This window comes from Falco peregrinus, chromosome 4 (assembly GCF_023634155.1).
Source record: "Falco peregrinus isolate bFalPer1 chromosome 4, bFalPer1.pri, whole genome shotgun sequence".
Taxonomy (NCBI): Eukaryota; Metazoa; Chordata; class Aves; order Falconiformes; family Falconidae; genus Falco; species Falco peregrinus.
The window spans coordinates 29686894-29711121 of NC_073724.1; the positions used below are offsets into that span (position 1 = coordinate 29686894).

The 24228-nt window shown below is 39.0% G+C and overlaps 1 protein-coding gene across 1 annotated transcript; it reads left to right on the forward strand.

Moving 5' to 3' along the window:
- TXLNG (taxilin gamma) lies at window positions 1-23739 on the forward strand. The gene is made up of 10 exons (XM_055802010.1): window positions 1-169; window positions 8352-8664; window positions 9365-9456; window positions 12756-12926; window positions 13684-13878; window positions 15263-15382; window positions 16490-16564; window positions 18674-18766; window positions 19292-19387; window positions 20415-23739. The coding sequence occupies exons 1-10, from the start codon at window positions 53-55 to the stop codon at window positions 20733-20735; spliced, it is 1593 nt and encodes a 530-aa protein (XP_055657985.1). The 5' UTR covers window positions 1-52; the 3' UTR covers window positions 20736-23739.
- Window positions 23740-24228: the final 489 nt, after the last annotated feature.

Sequence of the window (24228 nt, forward strand, 5' to 3'; positions counted from 1 at the left end):
CGCTTCCGGTGTCCCTCGGTTCGGCAGCTTGTTTGGATGCTGCCGTCACATCATGGCGACGCGCGGAGCGGAGGCAGCGCGCGGCGGAGGCAGCAGCGGCGGCGCGGCGGGACGCAGCCGGCGCCAGAGCCAGAACGGCGAGGCGGCGGCACCGAGCGGCAGCCCGGAGGTGAGGCGGCGCACGGTCGGGCCCGGGGGCAGGGCGCTCCCCTTCCCCGCCCTGCCGGCGTGCGGCGCCTCGTTCCCCGCCTCCCCCGTCCCCATGCGGCCTCCGCGCCCCGCGGCCGGCCGGCCGGCCCGGGCGCTCGGGGCCGGGGCGAGCGCTGCCCCCGCCGCCTCCCCGTCGCTTTCGGCAGCCTGCGCGGGGCGGGCCGGGCTCCGCTCCGCTCCCCGCGGCACCGGACCCGTCGCTGCAGCCGCGAGTGCGTGTCGGGAGGCTCCCGGCGTCGCCCCCGGGAGCGGTACCCGCCTCGTGGGGGCTGGTGGCTCCCCCCCCCCTCCCCCCCTCCCGCCGAGGGGCGGGCCGTGCCTCGCGCGCGCGGCGGGCCGCTGGGGGCGGTGGCACGTGGCGAGGGGCGAGCGCCCGCCGCGCGGTCCGGGGCCCTGGCGCCTCCGCGGGGGCCGTGCCTGTCCCCGTCCCCACCCCGGCGGGGGGCCCGGCGCCCTTGGGCGGCGGGGGCGGCGGGAGCGCGGCCGTGCCCCGCGGGGTCGGTGCAGGTGGCCTGCCCTCTCCTTTCCCTTCCTCTGCCGAAGCGATGCCGCAGCCACCGGTGGCCTCGGTGACTTTACAATAATCTCGGGCCGCGTGGCCGTGTAGGAAAAGGCCGAACCGTGTGTACTTGGGCACCGAGCAGCAGAGACTTCAAGCGTGCCGTTAATTCAGCTACAGTATGTATTGTCACCTGCACGGTGCTGTGTGTGACAGAGCTGCCGTGGGGAGCTCGTGGGCTGCTTTGGTATCTCATCCTGTCACCTTACATAAATTCAAGTGGCTTTTTGGTGATAACTTTTTCCTGTGGTACATAGGGTAAAATCATTCCAGAAAAAGTAACTTTGTGATGGTCGTTGTTTAGCTTGAGTGTTGGAGAGAGATTTTTTGAAGCTATGGAGCTAGTTTCCCTCAATGAAAAAAAAAAAATCTCTTCTGCTGCGTGTTTTCTGAAGTTTTTTGTTAGGAAGTGGCCTGTAAGTAACTTCAGTGTCTGCTATAAAGGCAGATGATGGTGTGGGTAAAAAACAATAAAACAATCCTGAACCCGCACACACTCCCAAAACTGAACCCCCCCTGAAAAACCACTATCTCCATATTATTTCATATACCCACAGTCAAATGGAATTTAATTTTTTTTAAAAAGTGAAATGAGGCAGGGAGTATCAGGAAAATTTTACTTTGAACTTCTTTTGTGAATTAAAAATCCTTCAGCAGTTTTGCAGTTTTCCCTCCCCCTGCCTTCACACACAGGAGCTTCTTTATTTTTAGGTTTCGTGTGACCTGTTTGCATTGGGAATTCAGAACTTGTCTACCCTGCTTTTTCCAGAAATGTACAGTGGATGACTAGAAGACTATTAGCTTTATAGTAAAGAGGAAGTGAAACTTCATTGGCGGAAGTGATTCACGCTATATTAAATGTTTTCTTAATTAGCACCTGTCTCAGATGGTTGAATTTAAAAAGGACTGCTGAAATGTGCAGCACTTTGCCCTGCATGTAAGTGCACTGAAAGTTTCCATTTAAGCTTTGGGTTCCTCCAGTGAAATTTTTGCTAGAATCACAGGAAGTGTTTTTAATGCCTTAAACTAAAGCAGGGAAGAGATGCTTATAATTTTTTCTCAGAGCACAGAGAAGAAAAATTATAAAAACCCAACCTCTTAGTTTTTTTTTTTATTTACCTCAAACACAACATATAAAAAAAAGAAAGGATTTTAAAAAGCAGGAATGTCTTGTGTTGTGAGGCCACTGAAAGAGAGAGACACGGGGAAAGGGTAACAGAAAAAAGTAAGGACCATAAGAGGGGTCATGTGAGAATGTAAGTGTCTGAACCACTATTAAAAGACCACATCTTGAATGTAAGGTCAGCAGTATTAATAGTGGAATTCTATGTAGACTCTGTATTGACTTTTATAAAGAGAAAATACAAATTTCTGAAGTAGATCTGTCTTAATTGTCCTGCTGTGTTGGGACTTCTGATTTGCAATGCTTTGAAACTAATGAGCAGCAATACTCTAGGTGCCTCAGTCCAGTATTTTGAAAGTAGATAAATGAATGCATAGAACACAATTTTTAGTGTAATGACAGAACAGGGTGAAATGTTTGTTTGAATGACTGTCCGTTCTCACAGCTAAGATCTTAGTTCAGTGGGGAAGCCACCTCAGAGGCCATGAGGTTTTCAGAAAGGTATAATTAGACTGTGTGATCATTCAGGTCAGTGAGCACAGTATAGAGAAGTATTGCATGGAGAAATAACCTTAATAAGCTAGCCTTGTGGTCACAAGCACCTGCATTACTGTGTCTAGGCCAGTGGATGAAGGTACACCTGCTATGAAATTCAAACCCAATTTTTGTGCCATCCCAGAATGTTAGTTTTTATGGAGAAGTCATGAATAAAATTACTACTGAGAATGACTGATTTTTCTGCACAATACAATTATGTTAGATGAAGTTTTGAGTATCTGCACTGAGGAAGGGTACATTATACACATTTTCAAAGGATGTTTTCCAGTGTTAGCTGGTAAAAACAAATTGTGGGTTGCAGGAAGCCTAAAATTTGTTACAAACCATAAACATTTATGACATACCTTTTGCCATAGTATTTTTTTAATGTGATTGGTCGGGATAAGGCTTTTATGTCCAGTTGCACGTGCAGTAAGTTTGAAAATGGTAGTCATCTGAATGATGTCATTCAAATGGTGTTTTCTGGAGCCTGATGCTGAGCAAATGATTATGTATTTGCTCATATATTTAGGTTATCTTACAGTTGTGAAAATCTGTTTTCTGTACGTGTGTTTGTTTTAAGGCTTCCAGGATATTTTTTGAAAGTATTAGCAATTCCGAAGACTAAGGTTGTAAGTCTTTTCACAGTATAGGCCAGCTTGCTACTGCGGGAAATGTAGTAGGTGTTTTGATAGATTAATGACAGTGCCTTTTTTTAGGGTAATTTGCTAACATATAGCAGAAAAAGTATGTTGGTGTAGCTACTAGTTACGATTTCTTTTAATAAGAGGTACAGAGAGGTGTTCTCGGGTGTTTTAGGGAAAGATTGAATATGTGTATGCACAAGAGTGTAAAATACAGGTACTTCAGTACACATGGTATCAATGTTAAGTGCGGTATATTTTAGGTAGCGCTGCATGTTACAGACTTTCATAGGTACTGGAACAAAAAAGTGTTCACAATACATTTTGACACGGTAGAATAAGTTCTGCCTAGGTATGTGTTTTGTCCTTATGTGCAGCACGTTACTGAAGCATACTGGCATACTGTTTGAAGTAAAGTTGGCTCTGGCTCTTGTCATCATAGCCAGTTTTGTAAATGGGATACATGTCCAGTGCTCTTTTAGGTATGAAATAAGAGTTTTCCTGGTGTGCACCATTTTTGATCAAGGTACAAGTTGAGAGAACAGAGCAGAAGACTGAATGAAAACTTTGGGTTGAGCAGAACCGATGTTACCTGCAGTTTTCCAGCAGGCATCCTCAAATTGTTTGGCCTGTACTCTGTCTTGAGTAGCTTGCAGATTATATGCTTATTCAGAAATGTCAGCATCTTGTAATAGCCAGTTTCACAGCTAGGTAGGTGGCAAGTATTACATTTTTTAATGGTAGAGTTTTGAGTAGTAATTTTGTGATCTTAGGAAGTCGCACATTATCCGTGCAACATATGCAGTATACTGTCTTTGTCTCTCACTGAAAATCTTTCTAGGTATGTAGCAGTCTAATTCTGGTCCATCCAATAATAAGCCGTTCATCATTAAAGCTGGTTAGAAGCTGGAGGTTTGAAACTAGCTGGAAGCTGAGAGAGCATGGTAGCAGCTAGAAAAGGTAGCGGTGATTGCAGTAGAAGGTCTTTTTGGTGGGGTGGTTTTGTTTTTACTCAGTCAGTACTGAATCAGCGCTATTATACAATGTGCTGTTGGAAGTGCTGTGTTCTGGCTGGAATGTTAAACGGAGAAGTTCACTAGTCTGATGAGCACGGATTTGAAAAGATAGAGGTAATAGCTGGGGTTCTGACTGTTGTCTTAGTAAGGGGGAGGCAGGGGGCAGTTTCAGTGATACTAATATGATTTAGTACATAACATTCTCAGTGTGATATTTATGATTGCTATACTCCAACTTGAAGCTTGATACAGATCAAATCTGAAACTATCTGTAGCTGAAGTGTTTTAAGAATAACACGGAGTGTAAGAAGGCTGTTTAGACGTTTGGTTGTGTTTTTAATATCTCAAATGACAGCTAATGTAGAAAATTGTGTTAGTCATAATCAGGAAGTCACCTAGCTATTAGTGTTTGTGGCCCCTGTCAGGCAATAGCAGACATCTCTGTTTAGAAAGTGTTTGGGTTTAATTTTAATCTAGGCTAAATACATTAGGCTTTTAGTATGTTGTGCCACTACTGTCGGTTTTGCTAGAACATAACAGACTAACTTGACAGAACTTAACTAGATTTTTTTGCTTATTGTTTGTATGTTACCAGGTTGTTCTAGCTGCTTAGAACACTAAGAACCACTTATTTAAATACGGTATTCTTTGGCCTGTGGTCACCATTTTTTTTTTTTTAATTCTATTTAAGCAAAGAAAATTGGGTATTATTACAATAACTGTCTACTGCTGTGCTGAGCTTTGGTTTGGTGGGGAGCATGCTTGCTTGTCAGTAAGCTTGGATTTGTTCCGTGTTCACTGGAAAACAAAAGAAGGTTGACAAGTTCTGCGTGTTTTTCACCATTGCTGTTACCTTCAAATATATTTGAGATGTACAGGACACTTGTACCCAAACCTTTTTCCTCAATTCAGTATTCTCTGGTAGGTTATTTCTACCTTCTCTGTTAAGACTTAAGAGAATGAGTCTGAAATTGGGGGTTTTTTGACAAAGGATAGAGAATACTCAGTTGAGAAATCATTATTGTCAGTAAAGAATTGGACTGACACCTAATATGACTTTTACAAAAGCCTCTGCTGAATTAATGAGGTGGTGGTATTCACTCTGTGAAACTTCCAGATGCTTTGGAATATGCATGCTAATTGCCAACTCTGAATTGACAGGTGTTTAGGTTACTGTGGTTGCTTGTTAGTTGTGAAATGCCCACCTCTACTTACTGGTCAGTCACATGTATGACTCTGCCACTAGCTGTTCTTTCCCCCCCCCAAAATGGCAGAATTTTCTCACATGACAACCATTGTAAATTTCTGGATTGTCTGAATTTGAAGCAGTGCTTGTCATGAATGTTGTCTTGCTGGTGGTGTTCCAGTATCTCAGTGTTAACTATAGACCTGTGGTTGAGGATAAGGTATTTTTTTAGTTCCTTATGCTCTGGCTGGGATTAGATTTTTATTTTTTTTTTAGTGACTCTCGTGCTTTGGCTTCTTTCCAACCATCATGCTAGCACTTCTGCTTGGCAGGATTGCCTGTTGTGCAGTGAACTGGATTGAGGTACTGATCTGGCTATAAATTGTGTTAGAACAAGTTGCATGAAATGTTGCTGCTAGTGCAACAAAGGTGGGCATGAAAAAGCAGAATGAAACGCTAGCAGGAGAGCTGTTTGGGCAGTGCTGCTCTTCAGTGTGTAACCACAGCCAGTCAGGCCTTCTCAGCTGCTTGTTGGAGTTCCTGGCAATTTTGTGCTCTGCTTTCAAAAGGAAAATTTGGGAGTCTGTTTATGGATTTCAAAAGGTCTGGAAATACCATGCCAAACCAGAAACTTGGACTTTCTGAGCAGACTTTTCCTACCTTTTGCCAGGCTTCTTAGGCATATTATCTTAATCAGAACTTCACATTCTACGCGATGGAAAAACTGCAGGTTTCAGCTGTTGTGTTGATAGTGCAGTTCTACTCTGGTATGTGTTCAGATACTTCTGATCTTTCCTGTCTTGTCGATGTAACGTGACACAGTATCATCAGTTTCTGTATGAATCGTGGTTTTTAGAGAAGATCTGTGTCTTGTTTTCCATCATTGGTACCTAGAAAAGGGTTAAGTTAGCTCTGCTGCTTACACATCTCTTCTTTTTCTAAGAAGCATTTTGTTTGTTAGCTGACCCTAAACTCAGAGGGGTAAACCTTTCCCATCCTAATGGAAGCCCCACAGTTTTAAGACAATCTAAGAAAAAAATATGCTTTTTACAGTCTGTAAAGTCAACTATTAAATATTGGGGTTGGTTGTTTCTTACAGCAATTCTATTGCTGCATTACCTTTGCAGGCATTTATTGTGCATGTTGCCGGATGTGATAGAAGAGTGATAAAATGGCAGTGCGTTTATACTTGTCCATAAATAGTGTGCATCTTTTCCACACTTGTAAAGAGTAGTGCAAAGTGAGTCTTCCTTGATAAGTCAAAGTCACTCCTTAATGTCTATACATATTACGTGCAGTTCAAAAGCTTACTGTCCTTCATGACAGGTATTGTATGAATTTTGTCTTCTCAAAAATGAATCTGCCTTGAGATGAGGTGTAAAGCAAGGGACTTGCTCTAAGTATAGATAACTACTAAGCTGTTACATGTTTTTGACAATATTAATACATATTTGCTGAATGTTTTTTAAATAACTCTTCCAAGCATCCTGAACGGATAGGGAGTTGAAATATCTCACGTATATTATTAGTATTGGCTAGGTTTCTTTGATGTTGGCTAATTCCTTTTGAAAAGGAAAATGGTCCATCAGTGCAGAGTATAAAACCCAGTGCAAACTCCTTAGCACATTTTTAATACTAAAATGTAAGATAATCTGAAATTAATTTGTGCTTAAACAGTATAATTCTGCATATAAACAAGCCCGCTTTTTATAGTTTCTATATTTTATATCCTAAATCTAAGAAAATTTACTTGCAGTTCACTGAAAATAAAACAATGAGAACAAACACTTGGGCAGTAAAGTGAGTTCAGCTCTGCTTATCATACTTTTTAACTCGTAGTTAAAAGTACAGGTTGTACAGCAGGATTGCAAATGGACAGTAGAAAAATACCAAATCGCCTCCAAGTATTGTCCTGATTCCCAGCCTCCATAGTGTAACAAAACAAAAAAAACATCCAGCAAAACACCCTTGAAGTTCTCATCAGCCTTAAATGTTTCTAGAAATTGAAAATGTTGTTCTGGTGATTGAGAGAGGAGTCTGGTAGCTGCTTAATAAGCTGTAGGGTGGTATCATCAGGTGTTCTGCTCCAAAACTGACATACTGCTGTGGTGTTAAAACAACTGGCGATGTGTAACTTTTTGGTTAAATCATTAAATGTCTTGGGGTTTAAGAAATCTGTTGAGAAAGTTCTGTGTAATTGAGCAGCAATAATGTATTGTTAAAAATCGTAGGTAGTAGGACTCTAAATCTGAAGCCAGTTAATACTCACTTTTTTTGATTTCATAGATAGGAAATTTAACTTTTTCAAAAACAGATATACTCCTGGTCCTGTTGATCATTCTTGTTTATAGCAGCAGATTTTCTCCAGTCATGAGCCAACAACCTTACTTGATATTCTGATTGAAGTAGTTTAAACTCTCATCCTATGTATGTTATGGACACGATGGATTTCTGTGGATTTCTTTAAACTTCCCTTTAGAAGGGAGTAGACTTCCCCCCATTTCTTGCAGTATGTCTTTTGACTGACTTGAAAACTGGAAGATACCAGTTTTCTGAAACAGATACGTAATACAGTCAGTTTTAATAATGGTGTCCTCCTGTCTTGATTTCTGAACCTTATTTTTCAAATAACAGTACATAAAGCTAGTCAAACTGCTGCTGAGTTTTTAGATTTAGTATACTTGGGGTTGATTTCTGAGATCTATGAGGGGGAAGTGTTTTCATTTAAGATTGTATGCTTTAACAGCTGAGACAATAACCAGTTACTTTTGGAGCTGGAGAGTAGTTTCCATGTGAGCTTTTAATTTTTAAAGTATAAACTTTTTTGCAATGACAAGGTATCAAAGTTGTTTCATATTAGAGTAACTGATATTTTGGGCTGTTGTGTGCTGCTTTCTTCATGACTCTTTAGGCTATTCTGTGTATAGTTATTTACATACCTGTCAACAGTGAATATCAACTGGAATAATGGTGGAATTTTACTCTTGTTAGTCCATGCAAAAGAAAAGTGGAAGCTTTCCTTTTGAATATAGTTGCTTGACTATTTACTTTTACTTAACTACTTTTCCTTCTGAAGTTGGCTGGTGGTGCGATGGAAGAAGCATGGTCTCAGGATATGGGAACGAATAACCGGGATCAGCTGGTGAACAGCAAGTGCAGTGAATTGTCTGATACAGCGTTGCAGCATGCGCAGTCCAGCTGTTACAGCCTGGAAAGCATGGGCACACTGGAAGAAGCTGAGTATATCACAACGAACAGAAAGCACCCAGGGTCCACGTGCTGCTCTCGAGAGTCTTGTGAGGAGACTCCTGGGAGAGAAGAAGTGCGTACTGATCCACCTGATGGGCAACAAGATCCAGAGACTGAAAAACACAAAGAGAAAACTTTGGGTATGTTCTTTTCAGCATTTTGGTTTGTAAATGGCTGTAATATTTTTGTAAAATAGCTGTGCAATTTGCTCTGTTTCAAGTTTACTCTGTAGCCAAAACTTGTCGTCTTTAACAGGATACTCTGAGAAAATGTGCACTTCTGCTTAGGAAAAGACAGTTCTTAATGCATATGTAAGAATCCTTCAGCTGGTAATGCTTTTTTTACAGGAACCTTAACAATAATAATAGTATAGCAATTACTAATCAGCTCTTTAACTTTCCAGTTGTTGGATTAACTTTTAATTTTGGGATTGTGGTGTTCAATGCTACCAAAGCACTGTTCATATTTAAACTCCAAAGGCTTATTAAAAACACCTGTGTGAATATCCTTTATTAGCAAAACTTAACCTTTTAAATGTCACTTTCAGATTTCTTTTTAGCTGTGCTATTATAAATTATAAAACAAAAGTATTTTTGTGGCTTTAAGATTAAAGTAACTTCTGCTGTTCAAGTTGTGTAATAGCACATAGGCAAGACATTTATTCTTACTGTGATTACTTCCCATTTGTCATCCGTTAGGATTATGCAGCTATCAAACCAGAGAACAATTTAACTCACACTAATTTCTCATGGATCTATATTTTACTCCTAAAGACAGGCAGATTTTTCTGGTATGGTTTTTTTTTCCCCTCAATATGGTTGTCTTTCATCCACATCATAGGAAAAGAAGTGCTATTATTAATGCAAGCCTTGAACACACTTTCTACTCCAGAGGAAAAACTGGCAGCTTTGTGCAAGAAATACGCTGATCTGGTAAGTATTTCCTAAGATAGCAGGAGTTATTCATGTAATTAATATTAACTGTGGAATGCAAGAACTTTTAATACAGGAAAGTTAATGATTTTGAATATTTCACAGTGTTGGTAGGAGAGAAAAAAAAAAAAAAAAGAAAAGAAAAACCAACCCAAAACAGTCAGGCTTATTGGCTTATTATGAGTATTGCTGCAACCAAACTTTGATGTACTCATTTCACTTCTACATGACTGCCTAAATCCAAAGAAAAAATAGGTTATGATAACTTGGTGTTGAAGCCTAACACTAGGATTAACAGAAAAGCTAAGAGTTTCTTTTGGGAGTAACTATTTTCTTAGTTTTTGTCTGTTGATAATGCTCTTGTGCTAGCATTTTATAGTTTATACTTTTGAGGATAGGGGGAAGGAACATACTGTGATACAGAGATTTGGAAAGAGAAAAGTTGTTATACATAAATTGGTAGGGGAAGTTGGAAAGATCTTGGTTTAATTTTGCTTTCTGGTCATGGTATGGAAAGAAAAGTATGTGTTTCTTCAGTAACAAAACCCCCAAAATGTTAGCAGTAATTGATCATAAAGTGCATTCCCACCCCAAGCTGGAGAAATGATAACTTATTCTCTAAAGAAATTCATTGCAAAATCAGGGTGGAGAGGGAAGTCTCATAAGTTCACTTCTGAGAGTGTTCCTGGAGATGAATGACTTGTTCATCTTGAGGCAGATACAGACAAGAATGGAAATAGCTGTGTGTATATGTTTTACCACCATATTTGTAGTTATAAAGTGAATGCAAAACTGAAGAGGTGACTGAATAGCTTGACAAAAGCGTAAGATTTTCCGTCTGTAGATGTCAAGTGTATTATATATGAAAATGTTTCTGAAAAATGGCTGCACAACATGGCATAACTCTTCTGAAATTTTTTTTTTCCTTTGAGATTGTTATTGTCTCCAGAGCTTTGAAGATGAGCTAGCAGGTAGTTGTTATACTCGGAGGCCATACTAATTACTTTAAGAACAGACTTAGTTTAGTTCTCTTTAGGAAATCCTGAGTCCTCCTTGGAGGTCTCTGTTATGTTTTTGCTTTGTTTTCCTTGCTTGCTCCCATGAGAGAATCTCCTTCAAAACCAGCAGCTTCTCTAAGAAGTCACTTTCATTTAAATGAGAAACAATTAATACTTCCATAGTGCAACTCAAGGGTGGGAAACCCAAGTGAAAATAAGCTTTGATATTGTGAGAGAAAAATGCAGTAAATGAGTTAGTTCTTATGAGCAATTGCTTGTGCATGTGGTGCCTTTTCTGTTTGACCAAACAGCTCCCATGTCAGATCACAGTGGGGATGGTGGCCTGCACAAGGAGTTAGGTTGGCATGAATTCCTCACTTGTGCAGAAAGAAGACAGTCTGCACCATCTTCACTTTGAGTTTTCTTGTTGAAGGAAAGATCTCAAAACAATTAGGGAACAGCTAGACCAGATCGATGTATTTTGCTTCAAGAAGCTTGGCAATCGGGAGAGATACGTTCACGTTATGTTTTTTCCCCTCCCAGGAGAGGACCCATAGCCTGTAGGTGATGTAAGCATTCACAGTTCATTGTTGGTCACCATCCTAGAAAACCAGTTGCTTTCGCCATGATACTCAGAACTGCTGGAAAGTTGGGTGGGAGCTCATCCAGGTGTAACAGTAGCTCTGATTTTAACTGAATGAGTTTTACAAATACTTTATTCCCCTTAAAAAGTTTAGGTTGGATCTGGTTGTGTTCCTTTTCAGATGCATTCTTTTCTTCATGGTAGTGGTGGTGAACCACTGGCATAGGTGTCAGCTTTAATGCCAGCAGAGGTTTGAACTGTTTATGACAGTGCATCTACAATGCTTTTTTTCTTTTTTTAAAGATTCATCATCTTTAAAGCTCACTGTCAGGTTTTTCAGTGGTGTCTCATGAAAAGGACTGTACAATAAAGGTAGGAATGCCTTTCTCCTGGCAAAAGATCTTCCACAATTTTTTTTTTTCCTCCTAATTTGGAATCTATCAGGAGATCGATTTGTGATGCAGGAAGGTTTGCATCCTTGGTGATGTGTCTCATGCTGGCATACTTTTAAAGGCCTGAAGTTTCATAGGTATGCAAACAGCACAGCCAATTGAAGTGTTTTTTCTGGCCACCCAAGAAAAGGGCTTTTTGTGTTTGGATATCAGAATATTCCCTTAACGTTCCTTTTCTCTAAACTAGGTTAAATACACTGTTTAGATTAAATTTACTGTTGTCATGGAGGTCCTTTATTCTTTCTTCTGTGCTTCAGAATTATTTTGAGCTCTTTCAGAAAACCAACATTGTAGTCTTCTGTCACGGTGATGTTCCTCACTGCCAGCCACCTTTTTCTGTGGTGTCCTGAGGCTGAGGCACTATCTAATAAGGAGCAGTGTTAAGCTTAACATTGTTATCTTCTTTACAATAGAACAAACTCTAAATATTATGGTTTCTCAGGGAGCCCAAAAATCATGTGTAAGGGAACTTAATGCTAACTAGATATGAATGCAAGAAACTTCTATTCACTGTGTATTCAGAGTAGATTTTGAAGTCAGCACTGTATACAAAGTTTAATGCTGTTATCTACCATCTAAACAGCCTAAAGGAAATAGAACAAAAATTTTGCTTCAAATGGTTGAGACTACAGATCTCTTAAATCGTCAAAGTCTGGGCTGTACAGCTTTAATAGTATTTGACTGGATTTGTCAGGGCTGCTAGTTGTATCTGTTCCTTTCTGAAATATCTTCGCATTTTACAAACTTGTATTAATTACTGCTTGGTAGGAGCTCCTGCTGGAAGAAAGAACTCTGTACACAGTCCTGTGGGTTTTTCTTCTTGATAGTAAAACCAAGACCTGTTGGATAAACAGCTGCATGTACCTTACACATAAGAGTGGAAGAAGTTGTGACTTGTTGAAAAGCCAGTCTCAGCTGGCTTTTGATTGTTTCTGCTGCATCCTCCTTTCCCAGGACTAGTCCTACCCCTGTAGCTGATTGCAAGCTGATAGCCTGGGGTCAACAGGTCCATGGTCCCTGTTCCTCAAAGACAAATGATTTTTTAAAGTTGGAATTTGTATATTTTCACATTCTGTCCTTACACATTTACAATTGTCTGTAGGATGGTGAGAGTTTCTTTTTATGATGAACTTGGGGGGGGGCTTAATGAAATTGACTTTCTTACTTTCATCTGAAGTGTTTAAAAGTTTGTTCAGTCTGCTCTTTTAGATGCATGAAAATACCTTCACGTATGTTTATTTAATAAAATACACTCTCTAATGTTAGTTGGAGGAGAGCCGGAATGTTCAAAAGCAAATGAAGATACTGCAGAAGAAGCAAGCACAAGTTGTGAAGGAGAAAGTCCACTTACAGAGTGAGCATAGCAAGGCCATTCTGGCACGTAGCAAGCTGGAATCTCTCTGTCGGGAGCTTCAGCGTCATAACAAGACTTTGAAGGTTAGTTTATTTACATAAATTACAGTACAAGTGGTGGTGGAAATTTTACTTCTTGATAACTGCTTAAAATAAAGACTGATAAAATTACTTACCGCTTTGCCCATGCCTGTACCTGCAGAATGTGAGTGGTATGTGGTGTAAGTGCACCTGATTTTAAGGTAAAGAATATGGGGTTGGTTCAACTTGCTGATTTTTTTTTTTTTTTTTTTGCTGCTCAGACTGCTTCATATTACTTGCAGTCTGTGATCTTGCCATATTTGTTTCAGGGAGCAATACTGATGACTGCTGGAAAAAATAGCACAAATGAAATAACAGCAGCATGAAATGGCAGGGTATCAAAAAAGGCTTAACACTGTTGGAATATAATGGATGGGAGTGAAATGGAAGAGAGCCAAGAGATTCTTATCTATGATCACTGTAGGAAATCTCATTATAGTATCAATGCTGTTTTTAACATCTGGGTAATTCTTACGCTTGCAAATACAAAGTATTCATGTAGCATCTTACAATACCAGCCTTGAGTAATGTTGGTAGTGGTAAGGACAAGATTCTCTAAAAGGACTGAAATTTCTGGATTCTTTGTTCCGTGCACTTCATATGGGTAGTCAGCATAGCATATTATGATTCTGACTTATATTAGCTCTAGCACTTTAGAACTTCAAACTGTACAGAAGTGAATTATTACCATTGTTTCTGACTCAAAAATATAAAAAAGTGCATGGTTTGGCTTGAATACATTAATATTCTCTCATAAAAGGAAGAAAACATGCAGCAAGCTCGTGAAGAAGAAGAAAGACGGAAAGAAGCAACTGCACACTTCCAGATTACACTGAATGAAATTCAGTCTCAACTGGAACAGCATGATATACATAATGCCAAGCTCCGTCAGGAAAATATTGAACTGGGGGAAAAACTGAAGAAACTCATTGAGCAGTATGCATTGCGAGAAGAGGTGCTTGCATTATGCTTCTAATGGAATTCTATTTGTTCCTTGACTGTAAGGATCAGATAATTATTTAAGGGGGAGAAAAATCCCTAAAATTTTACAGCCAACATACTTAAAAATTTTTCTTTTTATCTCACTACTGTGAAAAATCAAGTAGCTGTTTGGCTCACTATCTGCCTTTCCTGTCTAGTTTTGCATATCTAAATGCAAGAGGCATTGAAAAAATCTTTCCTAGTGAAAGCAGCTGAATAGAAATAAGTTGTCCAGAAATTGTGAAATCTCTGTATTGGAGGCATTCAGAACTCAGCTGGGCAAGGTGTGAGCAGCCGGATCAGACATTGAAGTTGATGCTGGTTTGATGGTATAATTCATATTTGAAGTTCTTCTAGATTATAATTTCACATTACAGTGGGAGGGGGGGGATACACAAGGTAGTCTGTCTTAATTGTTTTGGTTCTTTAAGGTTGGGGGTGTTTAGGAGGCTCCTTTGTTCATGTAGCTGCTCTGCTGGCATAAATCAAAGCTTACTATCATGCTTCAAGAATATATTTGGACTGGTGTCATGTGTTACAGGGCTAACTGAACCAGCTTCACTTGGCACCAGTACATGAGCTAGCCAGTCTAAGCTACTGTAGTGGAAAACAGCCAATTCTCCTTGTCAGAGAGAGAACTGAGCTTCAAGTTCTACAGCTAAGATTAGTTTTCTAGTTCTTAGTTGACACAGGTCTGGAATATAGTTTCTCAGCTGTTGGGGTTTTGTTGTTGTTGTGTTTGGGTTTGGTAGGTTTTTTGTTTTGTAGGGATTTTTTTCAAATCTGGATCAACCAGAAAACACTCTGTAGACTAGTTCCCTACTTCTTGAATCATGGAGTATCTGTATCTTCCATGAGATAATTTGAGGAGGAGAAAAGGTAGGAAGCTGCCTTGTGCTGCCTCACAGATGGAAGTAAGACTGCAAAATTCAACAATCTGTGGAATTTCATCAGTTAAACTAGTATTGCAAACTTTGCTCATTTTGAACTTTTTAAATTATGAGGGCTAGAGCTTTTAGAAGTAACAAGCACAATAAGGATTAGAGGTAAAAAACACCAGCCAAGAAAGGATGTAGACTACTTGTTAGAGGATTTTTGAAATAAATGTCTGGTGTGAAGTGACTGACGGTATTGTACTGATTTAATAAAATATGCATCCGGCTTCTGTGAAAGACAAAAAAAAGTGTAGTTACAATGTATGGGGATAAAGGGAGAAAAAAAATGCATGTAAAACAGTCTTGCCACTTTTTCTTTTGCATGAAACTTCTAAACAATATGCATCTCCCCATACATGTACACTTACCTTAATTAACCACTGGTCTCTTTATATTTGACTAATATGATTTTCTTCCTTTTAGCATATTGATAAAGTGTTTAAACATAAGGAACTGCAGCAGCAACTTGTGGATGCCAAACTTCAGCAAACTACCCAACTTATTAAAGAAGCAGAGGAAAAACATCAGCGAGAAAGGGAGTTTGTAAGTGAATTCTATGTATGTTAAGAGAAAGTAAAAAAAAAAAAAACAAACCAAAAAACCCCACAAACCAACCAAACACCAAAACGACAAACCACGTTTTTCATGATTTAAAGCAAATGCAACAAATTGAGGGGACTGGTTTCTGAAAGTTAGAATCAATATCCACAGTGAGGCTGAGATTTTAAGTTTTGTGTATGTATGATGCCTACAGTATCGATGTCTGTATTTACGGGCAACTAATGTACTGTTTGCATTTTTTCAGCAAATCTGCTGGATATCATTTAGATTTTTCTTAGACTGGGTAATGTCTTGAGCTGAAACATCAAAGGTACTTTCTTGCGGTCAGGAGTTTTAACTTCTGGTTTTATGCTGTAAGAAATAACAAATGCAGAATAAAGCATGTGCTCTTTTGAACTGCCTGACCCCAAAACTATGCCTGATATTTTATTTGTATGTTGATAATCAGCAATTTAGTTACAGTCTTCTAAGAAGCCTGCTTTCATTTAGAAAAAAGAATACTTGAGTGAGGTGGTTTTTTGTTTTTGTTTTTATGCTCCTTATGTATCTGTAACTCCTAGGGAAGAGACTTGTTTGTCCTGTACAATCTCAAAATGATCATCTAGTATTCAATTGTTCCGTATTTTTAAAATGTGATTTTGGAGTCATAGGCTAATGAGAATATCTTCAAAGTGAACCTACAAAATTGTGTCAAGTTGAAGCAAAATTGATTTGAACTACTCTGTAAAGGTAATATTAGTGATTGGAGAGATGGGAGGCGCAAAATAAATTAGGTTGCAAAACAGTTACAAATTACATATGGTTCATTAATGATCTACTTAAACATTTAGCAGTTCAAACTTGTTACAGAAATAGAACCATTTGCTCGTGTCATGCTACCAGTTAGAGAAATGTCTCAATAGAAATTTCTGCATGTTGGCACGTGCTTTAGACTGTATATGTGAACGTATAGTAATAAAAATCCTGTGTGAAAAATCATGGTTGAATGGCCCTTGGGTGATGTTAGTGTGTGTTCATTTTTGTCATAGATCAAGATAAGCCATTCTTAGGAGTGCTTTCTTAACTGTGTTTTTTTGCATTGTTTTTTAGCTGCTAAAAGAAGCTACTGAGTCCAGACACAAATGCGAACAGATGAAGCAACAGGAAGCTCAGCTGAAGCAGCAGGTATCTTTGTTTTAATGGAGTGGTCTTCGATAACAGTTGTTCTGAAAAGGGAACGCAAAGAGATTTGTGATTGTAGTGAATCTAATGCAACATACAAAGAATCTACATGTTATCATTCATCAGATGCAATACGCTACTTGTGAAAAGTACTTCATATATTTTAAACTGTCTTAAATGTAATTTCCAGTAGGGAAATGTGACATAAATCATAAAGACTTGATGTTTTGTACTCGCTGTAATACATCTGGAGAGTACTGTTACTGGAAGGTGCTAAACGTTGAATTGCTGGAGTTAGTATTCTTTTGATAGTGTTAGTATTACAAAGACTAGGATATGTGAAAGCTTAAGAATCTATTTGTTGTGGCTACTTCACTATTCCTTGGCTTCTCTGAAACTGTTGTTCTCTCTTCAAAAGGTATTTGTATCGGGGGGTGGGGGTTATAGCTGTTCAGGACCAGAGAGGCCTTTGTGACTATGAAGAGTTGGGTGGGGATTTTTACCTAGGCAGGTTTTAGAATTTGTTCTACTATTTCAATCTCTTCCTGTTGTGACGCTGCTTGCTCCCAATTCTCCACGTTTATCCATGTGGTTATTCAGATTTAGTAACCTGAGCATGTCTGTCCACAACAAGCTGCTATATTCAAATTGTTTTCTTGCTGTAAATGCTACAGCAAAATCCTTTCTGAGAGTGGAGAGATGGTCTCCAGTTTTTGCGCTGTGGTTCTGGATCACCTGCAGTCATTGGCCACTTGTGAGCTCAGCACATAAGGCAAAGGGAAATGGTAGGTTCAGCTATAAAATCATAGCATCTGAGAAGCAGTAGCTATTCCTTCTATTGTGTACATCTTATTGCTTCAGTTTTGTGAAGTTTTGTATTAAGTCTTCTTGCAAGCTCTGTTTCGTGCCTTTTTTCACATTCATTGTACCTAATTCTTTTCCAGGCTTTTCCAACAGTTGTATTTAAAGTGTATCTATATGTGTAGTTAAATGTAATCATGCACTCAGATCTTTATTGGACTTGAATTCATTAATATCCAGATTTTCCCAGATATTTTTTTGCTGCGCTTAGTCTTCTATAATTTTTTTCAAATTGGTTACCTTTATTTAAAATCCCACTGCCTTTTTGTTATGCTTTTTAATAATAACAATGTGTATAGTTTGTGGTTTCCTGGGGCTGACAGATTTTTTTGTAGAATAAGATGAGTTAGAAAGTTCAGTCACAATAATGGCAAAGAGTCACGATGTGCTGTTGACAAGCTGGGCTAATTCCTGTTATGAAATTTCCTCTACTGCTAGTGCGAAATACAATATTCCTGAATTGTATTGTCCTGCAACCCCCAATGTAGAAATTGAAAGAACTGAGTACTTTTCAGTTGGAGTAAGAAGTTGCTAGTAAATAGTCATGTATCACACACTGATAGTGGAAGTTATTAAAATAAGAACAATAACATTTTTAAAAAACTATGTTAGTTAACATATTTTGGAGCACCTTCTTGATGATTGACCTTGTGATGCAGGGCAAGATAATTTTCTGTCATCGAGTGTTAATGCTCTTCATTTGTTAAAATGTAATGCTTTTTACTATGAAATTAATTCCTTGTCAATATTCACTTTCCATGATTTTTGCTCATGGGGTAGACTTCATAGGTTGTGAATGTGTATTTTCGTTTCTGGAGTCAATCGTGTATTTTGTCCCAGCCTTGGTTGTTCGCTTTGGCTGGTTAAGGTGAAAAGGTAGGTCTTCTCTACACTTAATTTCATTAACAGTGTGCTGAATTTCCTGTATATGTCCACGGATAATTTTTTTTTTTTTCAGTGGGGAAGCAAAACTGAGATGGTGATGAACTGTGGTGTCTTCCAACATTTTATTAAACATTGTATCCTTTTAACTTCAGAATATATTGCTGTTCTATAAACACAGAACTGCCCTTTATATGTAATTTGAAAGCATGTTTTCAGACAAGTTCTGCATGCTTCTTAAATGGGAATTGTAGGATAGTATAAAAAAATGAAGTTAATCCTCCACTATTTTAATTTTGCCTTGTACCGTAATATTTTTGTATTTGTATATAGCTGTTCAGATTAATGTTCCCACCTCTTTTCCAACAGCTTTCTCTTTACATGGACAAGTTTGAAGAATTCCAGACCACCATGGCAAAAAGTAATGAACTCTTTACAACCTTCAGACAAGAAATGGAGAAGGTACTTACAGGATTACTTGGTTTCGTAGAAAGTAAAATATAAAAATGTATGCTGCTAGCAGGATTCATTTTAGATTCGATAACAGTGGTTGGCTTGTGAAAATACATGGGAGTATTTTGACATTTGATTTGGATCATGAGATACGGCATAAGAATTTGTCATATTATGGAAGAGAAACAATTTTTTCTGTTTTTTGACATAGTTGCATAGTATCTAAATCCTAATTTCAGTGTCTTATCAAAGGCATACAGTGCTTCTCAGTCTTTTTGGTTCTGCTTATGTTTTCAAACTTGAGCTTTTTATTGATTTACTTGAAGGCTGCTAGTTATTTAAGAATCAGTCTTGTTTTCTTTGGATGCAGAATTTGTGTTTGTGGGGTTGATTTTGTGCTAGAAGGACTCTTCCATGAAATAATTTGTTCAAACTGGACTTGGAAGGTAACACTAAGTCATCAAATCACTCGTGTAAACCTACCCACATTGCAACACAAGCCACCAAATTATCTCTTTAATTTATCTTTTGTAGATGACGAAGAAGATTAAGAAACTGGAAAAGGAAACTATAGTGTGGCGTACAAAATGGGAAAACAACAACAAGGCTCTTCTGCAAATGGCTGAAGAGGTAATTATCTTTTAAGCAGCAGTATGGCTAAACTAGAGTCTGTGTCCTGGAGAACTTCATAGAATTTTTCAGTTTTAGAGAACTGAAAATAATACACAGTAGCCTCTTCTTGGATTTTCTGTCTTATGTTTTCTGTTCTCCTTGGATAGGGAAAATAAAAAGCTACTATATAAATCTAAACGCATGACACGAAAGCAAATTCAGCCTCATCTTTCTTTGCTTACCGTTTAATTGGTGGGATAACGTGTATGAAATCATACAAGCTGAATGCAATGACTGTATTTTAATATGCTGAGCAAAATTGAATCAGTGCTGCAATAGAAATCTATCGTGAGTATATGAGACTGACATGAAGGCAATAACTCATGTGTGAGGGATCAGTTACTTCCTGCACTGATGCAGCTTTTGAGGTCGTGAGGTGCCCTTACTGCGCTGCAGTCCCGCAAGAGAGGAGCTAAACCATTTTTCATACAGGCCATAGGCACACGGTTCTGCCTACGCTGTCTAAGGTCTAGTTCAAGTGTATTAGGTGTGACCTTGTTGAACCTATATGACCTAGCACGGTTTTGCTATAGCACTGCTTGTCTTTTGCTGTTCTTTCAAGGAGTTGGTTAGGACAGCCATGGGTATGGCACCTTCTGACCTGGATTCTGCTGTGGGATTGCAGATTTCCCACTCCTCTGCCCTTCTGTCCCTAGTAGTTGCCATTATTTGGATGTAATTGACTGCTTTGTGGGACTTCATGTCAGCATCCTTGCTGACACTCAGCCCTCACGCAGAATTAGCATAACATAGTTATATAGCTTTCATTGCTTGTTTCTAAAGGTCTCTGTTGCCACTGCAGCTTCAACAAACCAGCTGAAGTGTTGTGGTCAAATGTTCTGAGGAAATTTGCTTTAGTGCAACTGGCATTTGACCTACTGGATCAATTAAGATTTAATATGCAGGATTAAATAGTGATGATTCTTTCAATTTAAGAAAAAATATTAGTTGGATCACAGAGCTTTTATTTTCTTTTGTCCTTCAGAAAACAGTAAGAGATAAAGAATACAAGGGCTTTCAAATAAAACTGGAGCGTCTGGAGAAGCTATGCAGGGCTCTTCAGACAGAAAGAAACGAGCTGAATGAGAAGGTGGAAGTCCTTAAGGAGCAGGTTTCTCTCAGAGAAGCAGATGTGGATCTAGCTGTGCAGGTGTTGGAGTCCTGTACACTCAATTCCCATGAGGAGCTGGGAACTCCCACTGACACGGAACCAGGAATCCAACCTGATGTGGAATCGTGTGTGGCAGATAGCGGTGAAAAGACTGTCTCAACAAGTCCTGTTCCTGGCACTGAATCTGTAGACTAAAATGAAGTGTAAACACTGTATTGAGAGATATATTTTGTGTATAACTTTCTCTGTTGGTGGTAACTATTTGGTTTTGTGGTGAAAATTTTCTTACTTTTTCTACCATATCTGTATTTTCTTAGAACTACTGGACTTATGTGGTACAGGAAGCTGCATAGCAGCTTTAAATAGCTTAAACTATAAATTTTCCACAACTGTGTTGCACATCTGCCTCATTTTTTAAAAGAAAATATTTTTCCATAAAAGGATGCATGTGCGTTTCCTCCCCACAACACAAATCACTGTCATGGAAGACTGTGTACAGATACGACATTGTGCCGGGGAAAATAGTGACAGCGGGTCACTCTTTTGGTTTAAAGAACAGCATTCTGGTTTGGTTGATTTGCCACTCAGTATACTGAAGATTACCAATTTTCCCAGTAAATTTATCTACATAAGGGTGTCTATGTATGGCCAGTAAAAGATGTCAGTTTTCCCCTCTAGTTAATGTTTTCATACATATGAAAGAAAAAGTACAGATCCAGAATATAGTTAAGAGGTATGTTTAAAGGGGTTTATGTACTTTGTGGTATGAAAAAGCAGCTTTGAAATACATTAATTTGCAGCTGGTGAAACAGGGTGTACAACTTTTTTCAGACTTCTCAGGGTTGTGTTTTAAAGGTTAGTTTGGACTATTTGCCCTACCTGTGAACATGTTAAATATAAATGCGTGAGAAAATGTACAGCAATGTTAGAGTGGAGTTTTGCAGTTGTGTAGCCTATTGCACAGGTGTTGGTCATGTTCTTCCCTCTTAGCTGCAGTGTGTCCATCACGTGGTTACCCTGACAAGAGAAAACCATTCCTGTCTCGGTGAATCCCTGGATTATCAGAAGGGCTGGAAACAGACATTTTACTGCTGGAGGTATGGAAGACATGAGTCTGTGGCATATAGGCTTTCTCTAATAGCCTTGTATGCAATGTATTTAAGTGTTAGTTAAGCATGTACTGGTTATAACTAATTGAACCTGTAGATACAAATACTTTTCCCGAAGTACAACATGGAATTCCTTGCACACTCAACCTCAAAGCTGTACCAGTTGGTGGAGTGCCTTCCCAGTTAGGCTGTCTGGTAAAGATGGTACTTCAAATTCTTACGCTAACATACCACAAGCAAAGCTCTTAACCTTAAACCATATAGTCTTTTCCTAGAAAATTTGATATCCACATTTTGACTTCTTTTCCTGAAAGAAACTAGGACCAACGTTTATTCTTGGCAAGGCAATGTGTGAAATAAATACAAGCTACCCTTAAACTTTAGTTCCCATGTATTTACTTTCTAGTTTTGGTTGCTGTCATTTTAAGGAATATGAACATGTGTAGCTTTTTCTGGTACTTAAAAGTTCTTTGCACTTACTTGGGAGGGGATTTCTGAGTCGAGCACATCTCTCAATGAGCTTCCCACCCTCACTGCCCTTGACAGTTTAGTGGCTAAATTACTTGAATGTTCAGGCTGCGCTGAGCTCCTGATCCTTTTCCTGTAGTAATGTACATGGAAATAATGTAGCTGTCTCTGAAAGAGAGAAAGGTTATACAAGGCCTAATAAATGTGTTTTAGCTCATACCACTAAGAGGAACTGTGCCAAACTGACATTTCTTAAATGGTGGAGCAAATGGGAAGCTGGCCGTCGTCATAGATTTGTGTGGGTTTTGTATTTGTGGTCCAAGCACAATGCAGGAATGAAAAGAAGGTAGCAATGACCAGTCAGTCAAGTTAGACCCAGAGCTTATTAATTAATTAATCCTGCTAACCATGTGGCATAAAAAACTCTGGAAAGAAGTATTTCAGACTTGCTTTTCAAATTACTTGCTTTATAGAATCAGTCTGTTCAAAAAATAGTTGTTGCAAGAACTGGTTTTCAGCTAACACTAAGCATTAAGTAATTTTCCTGAGGAAAAGTGAAAAACTTTGTATCTGATGCATCATACCCTTGGCAAGGTAGGACATGCAGTTTTCTATTTTTACGATTTATTATTTGGACATTTGTATCTTTAACAGTTCTTTGTATAGTGCTTGTTCTATATGGAGGTGAGAGTGAATTTTTGGACCCTGCTGCGAGAATATTTTAAAGGGCTTTTTAGAGACATGACAGATGTATAGAACAGCAATACAAATATATTTGTTACTGACTTAATGTGTAAATGAAGCAGAATGTCCCAAGTGGAAGGCTTTTGAAGTGGGGGATACCTTTTCTCTTTCCTACCCTTAACGTACCCATGTCCTGTCAACTTACCTGGCCACGATGAGCTATACTTTGCTTCCTGAAACCAGTCAATACAGTTTCATGCATTGCTTAAAGAGCGTTTAAAAAAAAAACAACAAACAAAACAAAAAACCAACCAACAAATTCGCATAAGGGATAAGCTGAGCACTAACTGATCTGCCATACAGCAGGCTATTGCACTGCCAGTCTGCAGCCAAATTGGCTCCAGTAGGGTTTTTAAGTGAACTTGTATTAATGCCTTTCTCCTGCTACCAGAACTGTTTAACCTGGGCTGTAAACTGACGTAGCCTGACGTAAGTATATCTAATTGTCAAAACTCTGGGGCCTGATTGGCAGTTTCACCATGATTAAGCTGCAAAAAGCTAAATTTATATGTGATTCAAGACCCAAACATGTGTATACGTACACAAGTAAGTTAGGGGTGTATCTCTAATGTTTCGTCCTTCCTTTCATTACACCTGGTTACGTTACAGTTCAATTCTCAGGTGTTGCAGAAAATCTACCTCTTTGGACTGTAGATGGAAATAACTGTGAAAAAAAGTGATGCAGAAATCTAGTTTGTGCTAAACACACTGCTTTATTTTTACAACCCATGTCTGCTTTCATGAGGATAAATGATAAAATGAACAGGCAGTCTTTGTTTTGCTTTTCAAAAACATTTTGTAGAGATTTTTCACTAATGTGAATCTGAAATTTTATCTACTCGATTCTGTATAGATTAAGTAAATAAGTATGCTTAATATATTGGACTCTGAGTTTTTCTTTAACATCATATTCATGTCTTCTAACCGGATCTACTGAACTCGTATTTGTTTGAAAGTCAAGAGTGAAATTGAAAAGATGTGTGAAATTTGAGTTCTAGCGTATTATGCCCGAAGGAGGGCGCTGTTACAGGGTCATGTTGACGACTTGCATCATACTGGTTGGTGGTGGCCAGTACAAGCCGCACAGGCAGCGTACGGTAAGTAAAGCGCTGTACCTGCCACACTTGCCCAGCGGTGGGCTTGTTGGGAGCCTCACAAGGTGGAGGGCAGGAGCTTTGGCTGAACGTGTGGCTGCCTGCTTTGAATTTGGCTTGTGCCTTGTCTCCAAAAATTTACCTACTGTGTTTAAGTTGGGTGCAGTTTGAAAAATATGGGGGTTTAGGTTAAAAACCAGGTTGTCTAATAACTTCATCAGCACTCCCTGTTCTGTCATACAATGTGGGGTCATCTGTTACTAATGTACAGTT